Source organism: Stenella coeruleoalba (genome assembly GCF_951394435.1).
Source record: "Stenella coeruleoalba genome assembly, chromosome: 16".
Classification (NCBI taxonomy): Eukaryota; Metazoa; Chordata; class Mammalia; order Artiodactyla; family Delphinidae; genus Stenella; species Stenella coeruleoalba.
The window spans coordinates 58259633-58282925 of record NC_137162.1 but is presented as its reverse complement, the minus strand read 5'-3'; the positions used below and the strand labels follow the sequence as shown (position 1 = coordinate 58282925).

Here is a 23293-nt window from a genome sequence, read left to right as displayed (position 1 = left end):
GACAAAAAAAAAAGAAACAAACAATAGCTCCCACCTCTTAAAGACCATAGATATGTGAAAAGAAAGATAGGCTGTAAAGTGTTTACCACAGTGCCTGGCATAAGGAAACACCCAATAAATGTAGAGCTATAAATAAAGAATTTATAAATAATAAATATTTTTTAAAAAAATAAATGATCAGTAGCCAGATTTAGAACGGGTATATATGCCAGTTCTTACTTGACTATTTATTCCTCTATTATTGAATATATTGTTCCTAGGTTTTCAGTCAGATAAATAGTATACTGATATGTTCCTAAATGAATATTTTCCATATTTTGGATTATTTCCTTAAGGTAGACTCTCAGAAGTAGAATTATTGGGTCAAAGAATATGAATTTGTTTATAGCTCCTCGTGTGTATTTTCAACTTATTTTCTGGAACAAGTGTCAGTTTCACTCCCATCAGCGGTATTAATATATTAATTTCACCAACCTTTCTTCATAAGCAAGTTACTACCACGTTTCTTTTTTTTATATTTTATGTATTTTATTTTTTTAATTGAAGTATAGTTGATTTACAATATTACATTAGTTTCAGGTGTATGACATAGTGATTATATATTTTAATAGATTATGCTTCGTTTAAAGTTATTACAAAACAATGGCAGTATTTCCCTGTGATGTACAATATGTACTTGCCTGTATACATCTATATATATATGTGTGTATATATATATATATATTTTTTTTTTTTTTTTTTTAAACGGTAGGCTGACCTCTCACTGCTGTGGCCTTTCCCGTTGCAGAGCACAGGCTCTGGACGCGCAGGCTCAGCGGCCATGGCTCACGGGCCCAGCCGCTCCGCGGCATGTGGGATCTTCCCAGACTGCGGCACGAACCCGTGTCCCCTGCATCGGCAGGCAGACTTTCAACCACTGCGCCACCAGGGAAGCCCAATAAATTACTTATGTTTGTTTTTTGTTTTTGTATTTGTTTTTTTGGCGGTACGCGGGACTCTCACTGTTGTGGCCTCTTCCGTTGCGGAGCACAGGCTCTGGACGCGCAGGCTCAGCGGCCATGGCTCACAGGCCCAGCCGCTCCGCGGCATGTGGGATCTTCCCGGACCGGGGCACGAACCCGTTTCCCCTGCATCGGCAGGCGGACTCTCAACCACTGTGCCACCAGGGAAGCCCTCTATATATTTTATATATAGTAGATTGTATCTCTTAATCCCATATCCCTGTCTTGCCCCTCCCCCCTTCCATTTCCCCACCAGTAATCACTGTTGTGTTTTTATATCTGCAAGTCTGTTTCTGTTTTGTTATTACATTCATTTTATTTTTTAGATTCCACATATAAGTGATAACATAGAATATTTGTCTTTCTTTGTCTGACTTATTTCACTAAGTATAACTCTCACTTGGTCTGTCCACATTGTTGCAAATGGCAGAATTTCATTCCTTTTTATGGCTGAGTAATCTTTATCCATTCATCAGTTGATGGACACTTAGGTTGCTTTCATATCTTAGCTATTGTAAATAATGCTGCTGTGAACATTGGGGTGCATTTATCTTTCGAATTAGTGTTTTTGTTTTCTTCAGATATATATCCAGCTCTGGAATTGTAGGATCATATGGTAATTGTATTTTTAGATTTTTGAGAAACCTCCATACTGTTTTCCATAGTGGCTGTACTAATTTACATTTCCACCAACAGTATACAAGTCTTCCTTCCCTCCACATCGTTGCCAATATTGGTTCTTTGTAGACTTTTTGATGATAGCCATATTGACAGATGTGAGGTGATATCTCATTGTGGTTTTGATTTGCATTTCTCTAATAATTTGCAGTATTGAGCATCTTTTCATGTGCCTGTAGATCTGCATATCTTCTTTAGAAAAATGTCTATTCACATCTTCTGCCCATATTTTAAATCGGATTGCTTATTTTTTTGATATTGAGCTGTATGAGGTCTTTATATAACATTTTGGATATTAACGCCATATCAGTAATATCATTTGCAAACTTTTTCCATTCAGTAGGTTGTCTTTCCATTTTGTCAGTGGTTTCCTTTGCTGTATTAAAGCTTTTAAGTTTAGTTAATTCCCATTTGTTTACTTCTGCTTTTATTTCCTTTGCTTTAGGAGACAAATCCAAAAAATATTGCAGCGATTTATGTCAAAGAGTATTCTGCCTTTGTTTTTCTCTAATAGTTTTTTGGTATCCAGTCTTACATTTAGGTTAATCTATTTTGAGTTTATTTTTGTATACAGTGTTAAAGTCTGTTCTAATTTCATTCTTTTACATGTAGCTGTCCAGTTTTCCCAGCACCACTCATTGAAGAGACTGTCTTTTCTCCACTGTATATTCTTGCCTCCTTTGTCATAGGTTAATTAACCATAAGTGCATGGGTTTCTTTCTGGGCCCTGTATTCTGTTCCATTGATCTATGTGTCTGTTTCTGTGCCGGTACCATACTGTTTTGATGACTGTAGCTTTGTAGTATAGTCTGAAGACAGGGCTCATGATTCCTCCTGCTCTCTTCTTCTTTCTCAAGATTGCTTTGGCAATTTGGGGTCTTTTGTAGTTCCATATAAATTTTAGGATTATTTGTTCTAGTTCTGTGGAAAATGCCTTGGGTTGTTTGACAGAGATTGCAATGAATCTGTAGATTGCTTTGGGTAGTATGGACATTTTGACGATTTTAATTATTCTAATCCATGAGCACAGACTACCTTTCCTTTTTTTTTGTATTATCTTCAGTTTCCTTCATCAGTGTTTTATAGTTTTCAGAGTGTAGGTCTTTTACCTCCTTGGTTAAGTTTATTCCTGGGTATTTTGTTTTTTTGTTTTTTTGGTTTTTTTGGTATTTTGTCTTTGATGTGATTTGAAATGAACAGTTTCTTGTCTTTTCTTTTAGTATTTTAAATATTTCAATTACTTACATTCCCCCATGTTTAAACTACCCTGAGAAATCCTCAGTGTGGCTGAATGAGAAATCTACATACTTGAGATTTCCAGGCTTTAAGTCTGGCTCTGATAAAAATGGTTCTTTGGCTCTGTCTTGGTCTTTCCCCTTTCCTCCTATTCCTGCCCTTTTTTTCTGTTTCAGTTTCCATTTTAATGGATAAAATTGTCTCACTTCACCCTTAATTCTGATTAATATTATCCAGTCTCTAAGTGTTAGAATCTACTTTGCTTTTCGTTGGTCCTAGGGCCAAAGAGTAGCAGCGCTAACTCTTGTATCTACTGAAATCCCTATTTTGAAAATTACAAGATTTTTGTTGATTATATAGAGTATTTTTCTAAACTACAGCTCTATAAATTATTGGCCTGTTTTTATTACAAACCTGTTACTTGAAAAAAAATTTTTTTATAACAGTTTTGTTTTGGTGATACGATGGTCTGGAACATGTGGCCTAGCAAAGGATATAAATCTAGAAAGAAAAATTATGGTTGGCATCGATTTTAAGTCTGTGCACTCTAAGCACAAATCCTAAATTGTTTAAATACTAAATATTTACTTAAAGAAAAACAAGAAACCATTCAAAAATGGAATTAATTTAAATTGTGAATTTGCCTCAGTTAAAAGCTGATGGTTTTTTGTGTATTCTTTGTAAAATTAAGAAAATGGAAGTTCTACTGTCCACATCACAATTCTCTTGTGTTGCATTTTAAAGTAAAATACACATACAACATACACATTTGGAATGAGGCCAGATTTAGACTCTGGGGCATACTGTTCTGTACCTTAAATTACAATCAGATGTATTTTAGCACAGATCAAATTTTCAGTCTGAAGTTGGTGAGAAGCCTAATTATTTGACCAGGTTACTATTTATGTAAACCATTCTATGGCTGTCTGTGGTTAATCCACAGCTGGCAGAATGCTAGCTCTGGGAGGTTTTTATTTCATGCTGAAACAGTTTGGGGAGAAACAGGGGGAGGGGGGAGCTTTAAACTCTCCTCATTAAATGAAAGACTAAAAAGCAAGTACATACATATTACTATGGAGACAAGATGCTATAGAAACTGTTCATTTTAATTCTCCAAGTGACATAAATAGCAAAGCAGCTTGGATGCTCATAGTTTGCAAGTGACATGGTATTTGGTTTAGAAAGTAAGATGAAAACATTAAATGATGTTACCTAAGACTAAGACATGTTTCCTTTTAGAACAATTGAATATTGGTAAAGAATTAATGGCTTAGAATTTTTAAATGATGAGAAAATATTATGTTACTGTGATAGGAAAATGTTTTTATTAGAATTTCATTAGCAGTACTTTAGTAAAAGACAATTATAGTATAAAATTCTCTTAATATTTCAGAATTTGTAAGCGCAAGAAACCCTTCAAAGGGGGATCCCAGTACACATGACTCCTGCCAGAAAATTAATTTTTTAGTGTTCTTTTAATATTCATTTTGAAGTTTGAAAATAATAGAAAAATAATCTTGTTTCTCTTTAAACTCTTTGAGTTTGCAAGATAGAAGTGGTTAGTCCCTCAGTTATAAGTGAATATTTCAATAGCTTTTTTGTAACTTTTAAAAGAAGTTTCCTTTACACTTTGATGGTTATTTCTAACATAAGGTAGCTCTTCTCTTCTCGTTCCCATTTCCCTACTTCCTCTGGTTCCTTGCTCTAATTATCCTCCCTCTCTTGCTTCTTCATTCTTCTGTTTCTCCAGTAGATCCTTCATTGAAGAGCAGAAATGCTTAAACTTTCCCTGTTCTTAAAAACAACTCTCCTACTCCCCTTCTGCCACTAAAATTATCTTTTTGCTCTTTTTTTCTCTGTTATCTACTAAAACTAGGGTAATTATCTCTGGAGTCACTTGAATTCAAACTCCATCACACATAAGCTCTAGGATCTGGGAAACCTTTCTTAATTTTCCTGTCTTGCCTTCTTTATTCATAAAAAGAGAATAATAACAGTATCCACCTCATAGGTTTATGTAAGGAAAAAATGATAACCAAGTTGATATACATAGAGCTTTTAGTATAGTGCCTGGATTGTAAGAATGGCTCAGTGAATTTTAGATGATTCTATTATTATTCACTGATAAAACTCCCCAAATAATTTATCTTTACCCTTACTTTCTCACCATTCCTTTTTAAACAACTATCTGTTTTTACCTTCATACCTTAAGTACTTTCTCCTAACCATCAAATCCTGTGACTTTGGCTCAGTCCTTTCCTCTCTACCCATTGATAGCTTCGGTGCCTTTAAGTATCTTCTTAAAGTTTCCCTTGTTGGGTTTCTCTGTCATGGCTTCTGTTCTTCTTGTGTGCCTTCCTCTTGTACTCTACTTTTTTCCTTTCCTCTGTCCCCTGATTTTGGTTCTCCTCTATTCTGTCCTTTGCCCTCTTCTTTTTCTACCTTTCTTTCTTGGTAATTACAACAACTCTTTTACCATCACCTTCTTCCATGGCCTTTCTCCTGAGTCCAGCTTTCTGATATATTTGGAAGTCCCTTAACACCTCAAATGTAGTATGACCACAACTAAACACTCTCTTTGACGTCTAAGCCAGGTCTTGTTCTGTATTTTTCTATTTTTTTTCTTTGTTTTTTTGTTTTTTGGCCGTGCCACGCAGCATGTGGCATCTTAGTTCCCTGACCAGGGATCAAACCTGTGCCCCCTGCATTGGAAGCGCAGAGTCCTAACCACTGGGCCACCAGGGAATTCCTGGATTTTTCTATTTCTATTAATAGTAGAACCAGATTTAAAATCTTAGTAATCTTTTGACTCTTTTTTCTTTGTCTCCCACATCTTAAACAATTGCTAAGTCCAGTATGTAATACTCCCAGTATGATTTCCTTTTACAAAGCCGAAAGCAGGCTTTTATTGACTGTTGCTGTCCAGAGTAACGTTCCCTTGAATTCTCCTATTAAGCTTGTTACTCCTTTCTTTCAAGGAAAACTTCATTACCCTTCATTCATCCCCACTCCACCTAATAGACTCCTGAACTGCCACTCAAGGCCCTTCGTGTTCTTACCTCAGCTGGGCTTCCAAACTTTTATCTTCTTTTGCCCTTTGTGTACTCCTTCATTTCCTTGCGCATCATCCAAACCAGATTTCCATATAAGCATCCATGTTTTTGCTTATACTTTATTGCATCTAGAAAGCGTAAATATATATTTTAAAAGACTTACTAATGTTTAAGATACAGATAAATAGTATTTTTAAATATAGCTTTCCTGACAATAAGAATCCAAACTGTTTGTAAGAAGCTGTAAGGATCTAATCTGCCTTCATTACTATTTGTCTGATTTAAAAGTAATTATTGTCCTGAATGAGACCTTTCAAATATTTTTTCTTATGTAGATTCCTAGAATTCTTTCAGTATTGAATATACAAATCTAATATGAAATAAATAATGTCTTATTCTCTAATGTAATGGCATATATCAAGCATATAGTACTCATGTGATAAACTTTTCTCCTCATCAAATTCTTTTTTCTGCCTGGCATTTTATAATTGTATTTTTAAGGTTTACATTATATAGGCTTTTGTATTTTGTATAGGTTTCTTTTATTCTCACTGAGAGTGACTATGTGGAGATAGCATTTCTAATTTCCCTTCCTTTTTTTCTTTATCCAGGGTTTTTTTCTCACAGTTTCCCCAGAGTCAGTTTTAAAAGTGGCTCACCATGCTTCTGAAAACAACAGAATTTTCACTTTGAATCTGTCTGCACCATTTATTAGTCAGTTCTACAAGGAATCATTGATGAAAGTTATGCCTTATGTTGACATACTCTTTGGAAATGAGACGGTGAGTAATTTTTTTTTTAAAGTACCTGGTTTGTTTGGTTTCTATTTGTGTATATGTTTAGAAATATATAAATAAAAACTGTGTACTTGAGAATTAAGTAAAACTGCCTCAGTTTGGACCACTCTAACTCAGTATTTTTAGTATTTCCTTCAGAATATACTAATTTCTTACACAGTAAAAAATTAGTCTTTTAAAGGATTAGGTTATTCAGGTTTTTTTGTTTTTTTTGTTTTTTTTATTTTATCTGTTTATTTTTGGCTGCATTGGGCCTTCATTGCTGTGTGTGGGCTTTCTCTAGTCATGGCAAACGGGGGCTACTCTTCCTTGCAGTGCGCGGGCTTCTCACTGCTGTGGCTTCTCTTGTTGCGGAGCACGGGCTCTAGAGCGCAGGCTCAGTAGTTGTGGTACATGGGCTTAGTTGCTCCGTAGCATGTGGGATCTTGCCAGACCAGGGCTTGAACCCATGTCCCCTGCATTGGCAGGCAGATTCTTAACAACTGCACCACCAGGGAAGCCCGGTTATTCAGGTTTATAATTTACATGTAGTAAAATTCACTCTTCTTATACATTTCTGTGAGCTTTTGCAAATGCATACCTGTCATGTGACTGTGACCACAAGCAGGATAAAAAACATTTTCATCACATTTATCAGTCAACCCTTGCCCTCATCCTTAGCCCTTAACATCAACCTCAAATAACCTTAATTAAAAAGAAAATGAGGAGGAGCCTTAACAAAAATAAAAAACATTGGAGAGCACACAGAAAACTCTTTAATGAGAGCTCACATTTGTAAAACATATGTAAAAAAGATGGAAAGCATTTATAGAACCAGGGAACAATGCTAAAAGTTTGGCAGAGACATTGAAGAATAGAAAAGAATAGAGGCCCAAGAATAATTAGGTTTGCAGAAAATGCTGATGATATCAAAATGGTCTTCATTGTTTAAAAAAACTCCAAAAGTACAGTCAACAGAAAAAGTAATTGGACTTCATCAAAATTAAAAACTTTTGTGCATCAAAGGACACTATCAGGAAAGTGAAAAGACAACCCATGGATGGTAGAAAATATTTGCAAATAATATATCGGTTCAGGGATTAGTATCCAGAATATATATCTTAACAACTCAAATACATCTCAACAAGAAGAAAACAACCTAATCTAAAAATGGTAAAAGGACTTAAATAAATATTTCTTCAAGGAAGATATATCAATACAAAGGGCCAATAAGCATGTGAAAAGATGCTCACCATCAGTAATCATTAGAGAAATGCTTATGAAACCAAAGTAAGATATTACTTGACACCCAGTAGGATGGCTGTTTTCAAAATTAAAAAATGATAAATAACAAGTACTGGAAAGGATGTGGAGAAATGGGAACTCTTGTGCATAGCTGCTGGGAATGTAAAATGGTGCAGCTGCTGTGGAAAACAATTTGGTGGTTGTTCATAAAGTTAAAAAGAGAATTATTACCATATGATCCAGCAATTCCACTTCTAGGTATAACCAAAAAACCTTCAAAGCAGGGATTCAAATGCTTTTACACCAATGTTTAGCAGCATTATTCACAATAGCCACAAGTTGGAAACAAACCAAATGTTCTTCAACAGATGAATAGATAAATAAAATCTGGTGTATACATACAATGGAATATTATTCAGCCTTTAAAAGGAATGAATTCTGTTACATGGTACAATATGAATGAATCTTGAAAACATTATGTTAAGTGAAATAAGGCAGATACAAGCAGACACCTATTGGGTTTTCCTATAAGGATTCCTCTGAAATGAAGTATCTGGAATAGAAAAACTCATAAAGAAGGACAGCAGAATAGTGGTTACTAGGCACTGGGGGAAAAGGGGAGTTGGGAGTTAGTTAATGAGTACAAAGCTTCTATTTGGTATGAAAAAAAGTTCTGGAAATGGATAGTGGTGATGATTGCACAACATTGTGAATATATTTAATGTCAGTGAATTTAACACTTAAAATTGTTAAAGTGGTAAAATTTTACTTTATGTATATTTTACCACAATTTAAAAAATTGATTGATTCTACAAATTGGTAAAGTTTGACTAGAAGTTAGTACTGTATAGATTATTAAAGAAATTATTTTTCCCTACCTAGAAGAGGAAGTAGTAAAATTACAAGCTACTACCTGGTTACAAGTCATGTCAGGATAACTTTTTACTTTTTTTGTACGATTGCTATTCATATGAATTCAACAGATATGTAGTACCTATTATGGCAGACCAATAAACAGTAGATGTATAGTATATTTGAGATGATTTGTCATAATATGGATTATAGAATAATAAATATTGGATACAGGGCAATTAGATATATTTGATAGTTTACTGAACCAGTCTCAAAAAGTCCTCCGATAAATTAATAGATTTCTAGTGATATGCTTCAGTGTTTGCTCAAGTAAACTATCAGTGATTCAGATAAAGCTGTATTTGTAGATAAGGCAAACGCACAGAATGTAAATAATGCAACACGTTAATAGATACCAAGTAAACTGAATGTCAAAATGAGACTTTAAACAATTTTAATAGTTTGGAAATACCAATTAAGTGATGAAATTTAATGAGGATAAATAAAATGATACCATATTTGATTATAAAACAAATATGTTATTATGAGCTTTATCTCTTTAATCTCATATTTCATTGTTCTCCTTGAATACTCAAGTAATAATAAACTATCTTCGGTTCTCTAGGAAAACAAGGGACATTTCATTTCTAAATTGCAATGAAGTGTGAAATATATTTCTCAGGGAATACATACAGGATTGCTTTGTCCTTCTCCCCCTCTTTCTCCCTCAAAAGAAAAAAAAAAAAGAAAAAAACAAACAAATCTACTGTGCTTAATATAAATTCTCAAAATGTCAGCACTTAGCTAAAACCAAACACACTTGACTCTTATTTTCTACCTAGTGCCACTTTCCTTTTCATAGGATTGTGTACTACTAATGATGTTTTAAAGCTTTTCTGATAACCTCAGAAAGTATACTTTAAAAAAAGAAGAACTTGTCCACCAAGGCTATCTCTTCACAGATAATGAAGGACAGTGATCCTTGTGAGACAAGAAATAAATGAGATGAGCCCTATGATTAACCCAACTTACCACTTGAAGAGAATTTCTAGGCCATTGCACAGAGGAGAACCCACGTAGAGCTTGGCAGTCTCTTTGAATTGAAGAGATGGAGCTGGAAGTTCAGGAAATCTAACAGCTAGCCAGCTGGAGTTTGCAATTCATAGTACCCGAAAGGAAAGAGCTGCATGGAGAGAGAACACAGGAGATTTGCAGAGTCCCACCCAAGTCTTTCAGCTGAGTACTTGATCAGCTGTGAGGAAACTAATGAAGGCTGGGCAAAGAACCACCTGAGAAGATACTAGCAAATAATCTTCAGAGTGCACAGAGAGCCTGTAACCATTCTTATTCTACTAGCTAGAGTAGAGAACCTCATAATTCATGAGCTTCAGAGTACTTAGAGCACCACTGGTGCAAAATTAGTCTAGAGTGAGGCTCCTTTTGTCCCTCCTAACAATATTATCCCAATATGCATACAGTGCCTTGTATTGGGTTAAAGAAATTCCCTTCTATTCTTAGTAATCTGAGGGCTTTTTATCTGGAATGGATGTTGGATTTTGACATTTTCCCCCCGTGATTTTAGCAAATTCAATCCAGTAATAGGATAATTCATCATGACCAGGACTGTAGGGTTGGTTTACCAATCAATATAATTCACCTTTGTAAAAATAAAAAACATCACCATCTTAATAGACACAGAAAAGAACCTATGTCAGAATCCAACATCCATTCCTGATAAAAAGCCCTCAGAGTACTAAGAATAGAATGGAACTTCTTCAACCCAATACAGGACATCCACAAAAAATGTACAGCTAATATCATACTTAATGATTAAAAGCTGAATGCTTTCCTCTAAGATCAGGGACAAAGCAAGGATGTTCACTCTTTCCACTTTTATTCAGCATTGTACTGGAGGTTTTAGTCAGTACTAATAAGGTATGAAAATCATCGAGATTAGAAAGGAAGAAGAAAAACTGTCTCTGTTACTAACACCGTGATCATCTTTGTAGAAAAATCTTTTGAAATCTACAAAGAGCTATTACAAATAAAAATGAGTTTAGCAAAGTTGTGGGATACAAGATAAACACACAAAAACCAGTTGCATTTCTATATAGTAGCAGCAAACACGCAGAAATTGACATTTAAAATTACTATTTCCATTACTATGAAAAGATATAACATACTTTGGGATAAATCTAATAAAAGATATAAAAACCTGTATACTGAACACTGTAAAACATTGTTGAGAATAATTAAAGAACTAAGTAGAGAGAGAGGGCATGTGCATGGATTTTAACTCTATTGTGAAGATGTCAGGTCTCACATTGGTCTTTGGATTCAACATAATTTAATTTAAAATTCCAACAGGTTTTTTGTTTGTTCATTTTTTCTAGAAGTCAACAAGCATATTCTAAAATTAATATGGAAAAACACTGGACTAAAATAGTCAAACCAACTTTGAAAAAAAAATCAGAGGACCTACACTACATGGTGTCAGGACTTATAAAGCTACAGTAGTCAATACAGTGTGGCAGTGCCCTAAAGATAGGCAAATAGATCCATGGAACAGAGGAGATAGTACAGAAATAGACCAACTGTTTTGATTCTTTAACAAAATTTCAGTAGCAATTCTGTAAATAATAGTCTTTTTAACAAATTATGCTATAGCAATTGAATATCCATATCCAAAAAAGCAAAACTTCAGCCCATACAACATGCAACAACTATTCAGGTGTCCAACATTAAAAAGTATGACTATACAAGATATTTGCACAAGCTGATAGAACTGTCATACACTGCTGGTGAGAATGCAAAATGGTACAACTACTTTGAAAAATAGTTTTCCAGTTTCTTACAAAGTTATATATAACCCACCATATGACCTAGTTGTCCCCCCGCAAGAGAAATGAAAGTATATGTACATATAAATACATACACAAATGCTTGTAGGAACTCTTATTTGTAATATCCAAAGTCTAGAAGCAACTCAGTGTCCATCAACTGGTGACGGGATAAGCAAACTGTGGTATATCTATACGCAAGAATACTAGTCCATAAAAGAAATGAAGTATTTATACATGCACCAACATGGATGAATGTCAGAAGATTTATACTGAGTGAAAGATGAGCTGCCAGACAAAAAGTACATTCTGTGTAACTCCATTTAAATTAAATTCTAGAGAATTCAAACTGTAGTGACAGAAAGCAGATTCATGGTTGCCTGGGAAGGAGTTGTGCTGTGAGGCAGTGATCACAAATGGGCATAACAAAACTTTTGGACGTAATGAATGTGTTCCTTATCTTGATTGTGGCTGTAGTTTCAGGACTTTATGCATGTGTCAAAACTTATCTAATTAGATACTTTAATTTGTGCAGATCATTATATGTGAATTATACCATATAAAGCTTTTTTGAAAGAATACATACTGTGTGATTCCATTTACATAAGTTTAAAAATGGGGAAAATTAGAGTTGTTCATATAAAAAGCTCTAAAGAACCAATGTTAAATGAAAACGTGAGGGACTTCCCTGGTGGTCCATAGAAAGTACTGCTGACCTGTGAAAACCACAGGGGGTTGGGTTGCCACCTCTAAAGGCGATAAAAATTCTGCATATAATTTATAGTCGGCTCCCTGTACTCATGGTTCCACTGCACCTGAGGTTCCAACCAACGGCAGATCCTGTAGTTCCGTAGTATTTACTGTTGAAAAAAATCTGCATATAAGTGGACACGTGCAGTTCAAACTGGTGGTGTTCAAAGGTCAACTGTGCTGAGTTTTTGTTAGGTAGTGTTGAAGGTGTTCTTAGCAGTATTGATATTATTCCTCTCTTAAGTTTCACTTAACTAACTTGCTTGAATAACATGTACTCTCCATTCCCTTGATAAAACATAATAAATAGTTCCAAGTGAATAAGGAAAAACTATTATGCTATTAGGCTGTTCTCTGATAGACCAACTTCTCTTCCTACAAATTTGCTTTTAATGATTATATAATCTGATAAAATAGAATAGAGTGCAAATAGAGTGAGAATTAGTTTAATGAATTAAGTTTGGGTACAAAACTCAGTAAAGACAAATTGCTTTAAAAAGTTGTTCTTGAATTAGGTGTGGGCATGAAAAGTTTTAAAGATTAAAGGAAGAAGAACCTATAAATAGCTGCACTCGGGAGTACTCCATAGAAGTCTTCAAGTTTTGACTCTCCTTTAAAGAAACTAAAAGTGAAATTCATAAACCATGAATTATGGATCTGATTCTATAAGAAAGGCTCTAGAATATCAGTCAGCATACACACATTAAAAGTCTTGACCCTACTTTAAATATTAGCAAATGATACATCAATATATATTAATAAAATGTTTATAGAATTTTTAAATTAAATTTTTAAAATTTAATCAATTTGCTGATTTATTAGCTAACTACTGTTCCTTCCATTTCCTTATACGTAAAGTGAAGGATTTGTGTAGAAATACTAGAAGATCTTTTAAATTTTTTGTTAGAGCCTAAAAATGTTTTTTACAAAAACTGTGGATTCATTTTTCTCAGATGTTCTAATAGTCAGTAACACTGACCAATTTTACTATAAATCAGCAAGTCCTTGTTCTGAAATCTAGAATAATATAATCCCAAACATTAATTTTAGATAGTTATTCTTTTTTTTTTTTTTAATATCCAGCTCTTTTTTTTTTTTTTTAGTTGTTGGGGGTAGGAGTTTAGTAATTTATTTATTTATTTTTGCTGTGTTGGGTCTTCATTTCAGTGCGAGGGCTTTCTCTGGTTGTGGCAAGCGGGGGCCACTCTTCATTGTGGCGCGCGGGCCTCTCACTATCGCGGCCTCTCTTGTTGCGGAGCACAAGCTCCAGACGCGCAGGCTCAGTAGTTGTGGCTCACGGGCCTAGTCGCTCCGCGGCATGTGGGATCTTCCCAGACCAGGGCTCGAACCCCTGTCCCCTGCATTAGCAGACAGATTCTTAACCACTGCGCCACCAGGGAAGCCCGATAGTTATTCTTTTCATTGTTAACAGGCTCAACTGTAATGCCTTACAAGCTAGATTTTTTTTTCTCTTCTTTCACCCCTACTGTTTATTTTCTCTGTTTGATTTGCCCAGGGAAAAGGGTATTCTTCTCTAAGGAATATCTGAAAATATTTGGTTGAGCTCATTCTGAAACAAAATAGAAGTATTCACAGGAATACCGATACTCCATTAATATGATAAAAACAAAGTATAAATTATTAACTGATGTAATTTACTTTTTTTCTTTCTTTTATCACACTAAAAAATATATAACAAAATTTACTATTTTTGAGTGTATAATTCATCGGCTTTAAGTACACTGACAATGTTGTGCAACCATCACCACTGTCTATTCACAGAACTTTTTTATCTTTCCAGAACAGTAGCTTTGTACCCATTCAACAATAACTGCTAATTTCCCTTTCCCCCCAGTGCCTGATAACCACTATTTTACTGGCTTTCTCTATGAATTTGCCTATTCTATGTACCTCAGAAAGTAGCATCACACAGTAGTTGTTTGTCTGGCTTATTTCACTGAAGATAATGTTTTCAAGGTTCATCCATGTTGTAGCATGTATCAGAGTTTCCCCTTTGTATATCCATTCATTCATTGATGGATATTCAGTTTGTTTTTACCTTTGACTTTTGTTAATAATGCTGCTGCTGCTGGTATACAAGTATCTGTTCAAGTCCCTGCTTTCAGGTTTTTTGGGTATGTAGAAGTGGAATTGCTGGATCATATGGTAATAATCCTCTTTTTAACTTTTTGAGGAACCACCAAATTGTTTTCCACAGCAGCTGCACCATTTTACAATTCCCACCAGCAATGCACAAGGGTTCCTATTTCTCTACATCCTTGCTAACACTTGCTATTTTCCATTTTTTTGGCAATAACCATCCTAAGGGGTGTAATATAGCATCTCATTCTGATTTTGATTTGTGTGACTTGCTTTTAACTAAGATTCAGAAACGCATAGTGATAAATTTTCATGTTGGCTCAATTAAAAATTCTTGGTAACCAGTTAAATTGCATTTTATAATTTTAAACTACACATCTGAATTTATTGGTTGTCCTTGTTAAGGTAGTTTTGAAACTACCATAATATATAAATTATTTAAATGTTACATTGTATTTTTAATTTCTTTCTGACATCTTCAAAGTTTAAAGCGTTTCCCTTCTGCGACAACCATTTGTTACCTAGACAACCATTTGTTACCTAGACTCAGCTTAAAAAAGGACATTCTACATGCAGGTAATTATATTCATTGATGCCTGCTAATGCAGTCTGCTTTGTAGTCATAATCTAGCAGTACATGACTAAAGAACTTGATTATTCTTGTTTTTCATTTTTATTAAGAACTTTTTTTGAATAGTGTCATCTTGCAAATGGTTCTTAAGAGTAATACTTTTCAAGGCTCCGTAACGACTAGATAATTAACCTGCCAGGATTAAGTACACTCAACTTTGCTTCAGGATACTTAACTCTCAAACAAGGTCAATTATCTCATGATAATAACTGCTTTGTCAAGAGTTACCACTTAATTCCACAGTGAAACGTCACATTACCGGTACAATGCGCTTTTAAGATTAGGTTTAAACAGTAAAATACAGCTTGAAAATTGGGCAGAAGAATTCAGTTTATTTATTTCATACATATGAAGAATGCTACATTTTAGATAAAACTCTCCCACATAGACCTAGTGTTTGAATCTCACAGATGATTTCTGTTTATAAAGATTATGTTTATAATCTGTTTCATCCCTCCTTCTGCTGGCATTATTCCCACATTGTACATTTTCTTGCAGGGAAATCCATTTTAAACCTATTGATCCTACAGAGGATTCAGTATGTTAAAAACCTCTAGTGCAGACTAGGAAAATTGAAATTACTGTCTCTTTACTAAGCGATGATTTAACTTTTTAAAAAAATATCTACCTTATCAATGAATGAATTACAAAGCAATATACAAAATTCTGCAATTTTGTTGTTGTTGTTTCTGTTGTGGCTGAGTAGCTCTTAAATCATATTGGTATAGTGATGTATAGCCAAAAACAGGAAAGCTACATGATGCATCAGGACATTCTGAAAGAAACGTATAATTGGCTTTAATTACTTGAATCCATGTTTTCTAAACCTGAGTAATGGCTGTGTCTCCTTATAAGTAAACCCTGATCATCTTTTTACTAAAGCAGATGGATTAGGTTAACTTTTTCTTCTTTTATATAGTTTGCTGGGAGAGGAGGGGGACATTTATTGATATTTATTGTTTACACTCTTAAATCCTTAATCTTTCTAATAGCCATTGATTCTTTTTAAAATAACAAAAATTAATAATTGGAAAACAGCAATAGTGCTTTAATTGTAAATAACCTTTGGTAAACTCTGTCTTATCTGAAATAGTCTGTCAGTGTCTATACAAAGATGTAATTTGCTGTTTCACTATGAAAATCTGTGTAAATCCTTAAATTATGTGCACCAAATATAATAAGTGCTATGAATGCATACATCTTCATTCAGATAGTCTCTCTTTAGTTAGGAGACTTACTGTTCTTTATAAAGGTATTATTTTTAATTATGGGAAAAACTTCCTTTCTCTCTCAAGTCTGTACATTTTATCCTCAGGGAATTCCTTTTTGAATTGTTACATCTTTTGGCTAAATCTAATTCCTTAGGATACATGATTTCCAAACATTTTCAGAGAGGCAGGCTGTCACCAGATCCATATTCTGACAGTAGAAGAGATGGTCTTTTCTTTCCTCATATCAAGGTGTTTCCAACATGAATGTGGGGAATAGGGCTATCCCTAAAATGGTAATTCTACCCTTGTAATTATACAAAAGTGACTAGTTTCTTCCAAGGATAAGATGGAAGTCACCTTCCTGAGACTCTTCTATAGATCTTTCCATTCCTCTCTCTTTACTATAAGCAAACAAAGTGAGAGGAGCCTATGATACAGATAAAAATCTAAGGTTGTTATAAGATCAGTCCAGGAAAGTAGGAAATGATGTTTCAGAGAAGATACGTAACCCCTTCAAAAAAATTAAAACTTATGGTGCTCATATAAAATTCTGATGTATTTTCTGCTAAGGATAATGAAATTTCAATTAAGATAGGGCTGTGGCATTGTAAGATTGCTGCTTATCTCCTGGATTCAACTTTCTCCTTTGGGTCTTTCTGATATATTTTACTCACCTGGAAAAAAAAAAAAATGAGATTCACTGTAGCACAAGGGAGTCTTCTAATGTCAGTGGCATGTTGTAAAGATGTGCTGTGAGAAGGATTTGGAAAGAGCCAAAGACTATTTAACTATAAGCTTTGTGTGTCTCTTCCTTCCTTTCTACTTCACTCTCTCCTTTTCTCTTTCCTTTCTTTCAGTCCCCACCAACATACCCTTCTTTTCTTACTCCCTTCATCTCCCTCCCCTTACCAAGCTACATTGCCTCTAAAGATGAAAGGTTTTCAAATCATTCCCAAACTCATCATTGGTTTAAAAAAAAAAAAAACCCTGTAATTTGAAATGGTTTGAATTGCTATGGAGATAATCATATTTTATGCAGATGTCTTTCTGTGTTATTCAGTATTTCAATTACTCTTTTTATTTGAATGTTTTAGATACTGTACTATAAATTTGTGACTATTTTAGTATTATTTGTCTAGTATGCCATGATATAAAGGTAATGAGTTAATATTTAAACTTCCTATTTAATGAATTTTTAAATTTTCTTATTACTAAAATTATAATGAAATTGACTTATGCTTGTAAATACAAACTAAATTTATATGACAGAAGAAGGATACCAGGACTATATTTAGAAAATCCGTTTTTTGACTCAGCTTGAATTTTTTTGTGCCTTTCTTCTTTGACATTAGGAGGATAATTGGCAAATTTTAAATAGGTTTTATAGATTAGTTAATAGTATTTTATCAACAGTATTCCTAGCTTAGATGATTCTAAAATAGTTATGTAAATGTCCACATTTGGAATGCTCCTAACCTCCTTTTTCTGATCCAGATCCAATCCAGGGTCTCAGTTATCATTTACTTACCATGTTTCCTTAGTTTCTTTAATCTGGAGCAATTTCTTAGTATTTATTTCTCTTTTATGACTATTACACTTTTGAAAAGTACAGGCCAGTTATTTTGTATTGTATGGCAGGTCCTTCGATGTAGGATTAACTGATATGTTTTCATAATTCTTTTTGACAAGAATACCTCAAAATGCTGTTGTCTTTTTTCATACATTATATCAAGATATCAGCTTGTCTCATTACTGATGATATTGACATTGATCACTTGGTTAAGAAGATGTTGATCCAGTGTACGCACTTTAAAGTTACCATTTTTCCCTTTTAATTTAATTAATAATTATCTTGGGAAATATTTACAAGAGATTAGGTACATATTTTGTGTTTTCAATGTACTTTCACCCACTACTTTTAGCCTTCATTGATAATTTTTGCCTCCAGCACTTACTGCGTGTTTACCAAATGGTGATTTTTCTATTCCCATCATTTCTTCTACATTTTAAAAAATATTTATTTTTTATTATTATTTTCTTATTTTTTGGCTGCATTGCGTCTTAGTTGTGGCACACGGCCTCTTCGTTGCAGTGCACAGACTTCTCTCTAGTTGTGGTGCTTGGGCTCCAGAGTGTGTGGGCTTTGTAGTTGCAGCACGTGGGCTCTCTAGTTGTGGTGCTGGGCTCAGTAGTTGTGGTGTGTGGGCTTAGTTGCCCCACAGCACGTGGGATCTTAGTTCCCCAACCAGGGATCAAACCGGCGTCCCCTGCATTGCAAGATGGATTCTTAACCACCGGACCACCAGGCAAGTCCCTCTTACATTTATTAATTGGAATTCTGTGTAAGGAAGAAATGCTCCCTGTCCACTTATTAATTTATTTGTTTATATCAGTATACTTTATGGATATTTATTCTATGGGCTATAATCCTTTTAAAATCATTACTTATTTCTCCATTTATCTCAGTTTTGGCCATTAGGAGCTCCCTCATCTTGGCTCCTCTGTTCTTTTGATACGCCCTGATTAATTTTTTAGCACTTCTTTACTTTCTGGCACCACAAGTTGTTCCAAGTTCATATTGTATTTTTGCCTGTCTCAGCCCTGGAATCATCTGTTTCTTCGTAGAGTTCTGGTTCCTTGAAGACTGGTTTATTAGAAATTGTACTTAGAAACCAAGAGCTGGGAACTAGGTGTGCTCAGTGCTACTGGGTATCTTCTGGGCCCTCTCAGCAAACAGACCTAAGAAATACATGTGTGTGTGTGTATATATATATATATATATATATATATATACACACACACACACATGCACACTTTTTTATTTGTCTGTCTACCTACCTACCTACCTACCTAACTAGCTATATTTGTATTAAAAATCATGAGGCTGAAAGGAAAACTCAGATTGCAATCCAGCATCACAAGGTTAAATCTAAACTTCCTTCTTTCCTTATTCATATTTCCTTTCCTTGGCAGTAAGACCTGGCTTTCATTATCTGCAATTTAATGACTCATTTGCTCAAATCTAAAGTACCTATAATTTCAGAATTGCAAAACCACCCTTAGGAGAAGGTTGAGTGTATTTTGTATGCGGGAGGGACATGAATTAGGGGCTAGAAGACGGACTATGATAGACATCCTATAAAATATTCCCCTTTGATCCCTTTCTACTGGTATTTATGACCTCTCTTTTTGACTGTGGGGCTGGAGCTAGTAACTTATAACAAATAGAATATGGCAAAATTGATGACATGTCATTTCCAAAACTAGATTACAAAAGTTCTATGACTTCTGTCTCATTTTCCCCGTCTTGCTCACTTTCTCTTGAAGCCCCCATTCTTTTTTTTTTTTTTAAGATTTTTTGATTGTGGACCATTTTTAAAGTCTTTATTGAATTTGTTACAGTGTTGCTTCTGTTTTATGTTTTGGTTTTTTGGCCCCGAGGCATGTGGGATCTTAGCTCCCTGACCAGGGATCAAACCCACACCCCTTGCATTGGAAGGTGAAGTCTTAACCACTGGACCACCAGGGAAGTCCCTGGAGCCTTCACTCTTGGGAAAGCAAGCTGCCGTGCTTTGAGTTACCCTAAAGAGAGACTCATATGTCAAGAACTGATGTCCCCAAATCAGTAGCCAATGAGGACCTGAGAGTTACATGAATGAGCATAAATGAACTTGGAAGCAAATGTTCCCTTAATCAAACATAAGATGACTGCAGCCCTGGCCTATACTTTGTTAGCAGCCTTGTGAAAGACCTTGATTAAGAGGCACCTAGCAAAACCATGCCTAGATTCCTGATCTGTAGAAACTATGAGATAATAAATGTTTGTTGTTTTAACTCACTAAGTTTTGGAGTAATTTGTCATGCAATAATAGATAGCTAATACTTGCTGAGAAAAACATATTTATGAACTAGAATTCAGTATTTGTGTACAGTTTTTTTTAAGTATATGACATATTTACATGGTTCTAAACATAAGAACTATACAAAAAAATTTCCTCAAAAGTGTCCCAGGACCTCTTCTCTCTCTGCTTCTTTCTTCCTTTGTTTCTTCCCACCCACCCTGTAGGTATTCTGACTCACATTCCTATATTTCTCTTAGCACAGATTACCAGCAGAATGTATATTTTTTCATATCTCCTTCTTTGTTACATGAAATATAGCACACTGTAGGTTCTCTTTGCACTTACTTTTTGTTTTTTGGGTTTTTTGTTTGTTTTGCTTAAATATATCTTAGAAATGTTTGTTTGTTTGTTTTGCTTAAATATATCTTAGAAGGCATTCCATAAAAGCTCATAGAGATCTTTCTCATCTTTTTCATAGCTGTATTTACCCAACTATGTGAATGTACCATAGTTTATTCAATCACCCTCTGGTTATGGACATGTAGGTTATTTACAGTATTTTGCAGTTAAAAACAATCTTTCAATAAATAACCTTGTGCATGCATGGTTTTATGTTGTTAGAGGTATTTCTTCAGAGTAACTTCCTAGAAGTGGGATTGTTGGGTCACAGAATAAGTGCATGTGTAGTTTTGTTAGATACTGCCAAATTCCTCTCCAAGAAAGGTACAGCAGCAGTATATGTGAATGTTTTCATTCCCAACAGCAGTATATGTGAATTTTTTTCTAATGGGGTTATTTTAATGTTTAGATATTAACTATTCTTAAGGCACAGCCAACAAATAGAATTCATTAGAAGTGTCAAATTCTAGCCTTCTTTCAAAAACTTGATTGCTGCAAGAATTAAACTGAATTAAGACTATAACATGATTCAGCACCTATTAGCCAATTCATTTTAGCACAGGAAAAATAATCTAAAAAATTTAAAAAGTGATCATTTTTTAAGGTATAGACTGTAAAGACTTCCATCTCATTTTTGCTTGTTTGTCTAAAATCATTCAATGAATATGGATGAATCCTCATCATATAGTTTTATTTTCTGATCATATATATATATATTTTTTTTTTTTTTTTTTTTTTTTTTTTTTTTTTTGCGGTACATGGGCCTCTCACTGTTGTGGCCTCTCCCGTTGTGGAGCACCGGCTATGGATGTGCAGGCTCAGCGGCCATGGCTTACGGGCCCAGCCGCTCCGTGGCATGTGGGATCCTCCCAGACCAGGGAACGAACCCGTGTCCCCTGCATCGGCAGGCGGACTCTCAACCACTGCGCCACCAGGGAAGCCCCTGATCCTATATTTTTATCCAGTGTATTTTTATCCTATTATTTCTCCTACAAATCCCTCTTTCTCCTGCACTACCTAACTACTCATGTTTTCCAGAATGCACCATATTTATTTTTGCCTTCATGTCTTTTCATATTCTAATCCTTCTGTCTTTATCCTTACCCCTCTCCAACTCTGTCTGGCTATCTTCTACTTATCCATTATATCTCAGTTCATATATTACTTCCCTCACCTCCTCTCCTTCTCCTCCCCTTCCCCCCCTCATTCACTTAGTCATTTTTTAAATTTGATTTTTTGATATTTTGTGTGTAATTATAAGACTTTTTCTTAATACTTACATTGTTTAGTAATTACTTGTTAATGTATTTTCTCTTACACTAATGTGTTCCTTCACAGCAGACTTCCATTCAGTATTATAGTCCTACTGCCTAACAAATAATATGTATTTATTAAACATTCAATAAATGAATGAATGAGTTTTTTCCTTTGCTGGGAGATTGAACCTTTGCAAATTACAGAGAATAGTTGTCTTTTTAAATATGATTGTCCTGCTTAATCACCACTTTTGATCTTAGAAAGATTTAGGATTTAAAATTTGATCTTAAATCTGAATCCACCAAACTAAACTTTGTAACTATTTTAGACTGTATGTAACACATTTAAAATATTTTTAGGTAATATAATATTATCCTTCAGTTTGACCACGATTTATTGAGAGCATATTCTATATCAGGCACTGTGTTCTATATCTGTATTCTAAAATCTTTTTAGAATGTTAACACTGCTGTTACACAGTCACTCACTTGTCACCATCTTTTTCCTCTCAACTTTTTTCAAAATAAGAATCTGCAATGTGTTTTCACGTATGGAGTTCAGGTCTGGCTTAGAGGTCCCAGTTCATGTGAATCGTTTTAAGAGCCTCAATTTTGTGGTAACCCTGTACTAATTTCACAAGCCCAGGGGACCCTGGTTTCCACCAAAAGTATTTTGTCAGCCCTCTTACTCTCTGGTCTCAATCCATACTGTAGAGAAGGGAGACTAGGGAACTGAAACTTCAGCTCCCTCTTTTCACATTTTGCTATCTAGAAAACAGAAGATTTAAACCTATCATCTTTTCCTATAGTCAAGAGATGATTGGTTCCTCCTATTGTCAATTCCTTTTCCGAGGAAGGGTGTGCTAATGTTCTTTCTAAAATATGAATGCTCATAGGATTGATGTTAGATATTTTTAAGCCAAATAGGTATGCTGTCCCCATGACTGTTGTTATAATGTTAAATTACTATTCCTTTTGAACATTATATAATGAATAATACATTTTGAGAGGTGATGTGTGTTTTTAGTAACTGACCTGAATAAAACTAAATATTAAGCACGGAAACATTAGTTAATAGAGTGGATATTAGTACTAATTTATTCATGTTACTACTAATTATTCATATTAAGTTAGAATTCTTTTTTTTTTTTAAGTTAGAATTCTTAATTTCACAAATAGAGTTCTTTTATTACAGCATCAAGCCAACTAGGGTTCATAGTTTGTACAAAATTAATTTTTTACAACATGGGGAAACACACGTTTTTCTCTCAGCATGGTATTAATTTAAAAATGACCTCTTCAAGCAGAAGCAAGATGAACTACAATCCTGCAGCCTGTGGAACAAAAACCACATTCACAGAGTGATAGACAAGATGAAAAGGCAGAGGGCTATGTACCAGATGAAGGAACAAGATAAAATCTG

At 34.5% G+C, this 23293-nt stretch overlaps 1 protein-coding gene across 8 annotated transcripts in view; it reads left to right on the top strand.

Moving 5' to 3' along the window:
- Nucleotides 1–23293, top strand: part of ADK (adenosine kinase) — a 502280-nt gene that overhangs the window by 329385 nt on the left and 149602 nt on the right. For all 8 annotated transcript variants that reach the window (XR_013824278.1, XR_013824279.1, XM_079900202.1 and 5 more), the window contains one exon: nucleotides 6580–6750. Coding sequence is in view for 6 of the 8 variants with exons in the window: in XM_079900202.1 (XP_079756328.1) it covers nucleotides 6580–6750 (171 nt within the window). In the remaining 2 variants the exon portion in view is untranslated. The remainder of the gene's footprint in view (nucleotides 1–6579; nucleotides 6751–23293) is intronic.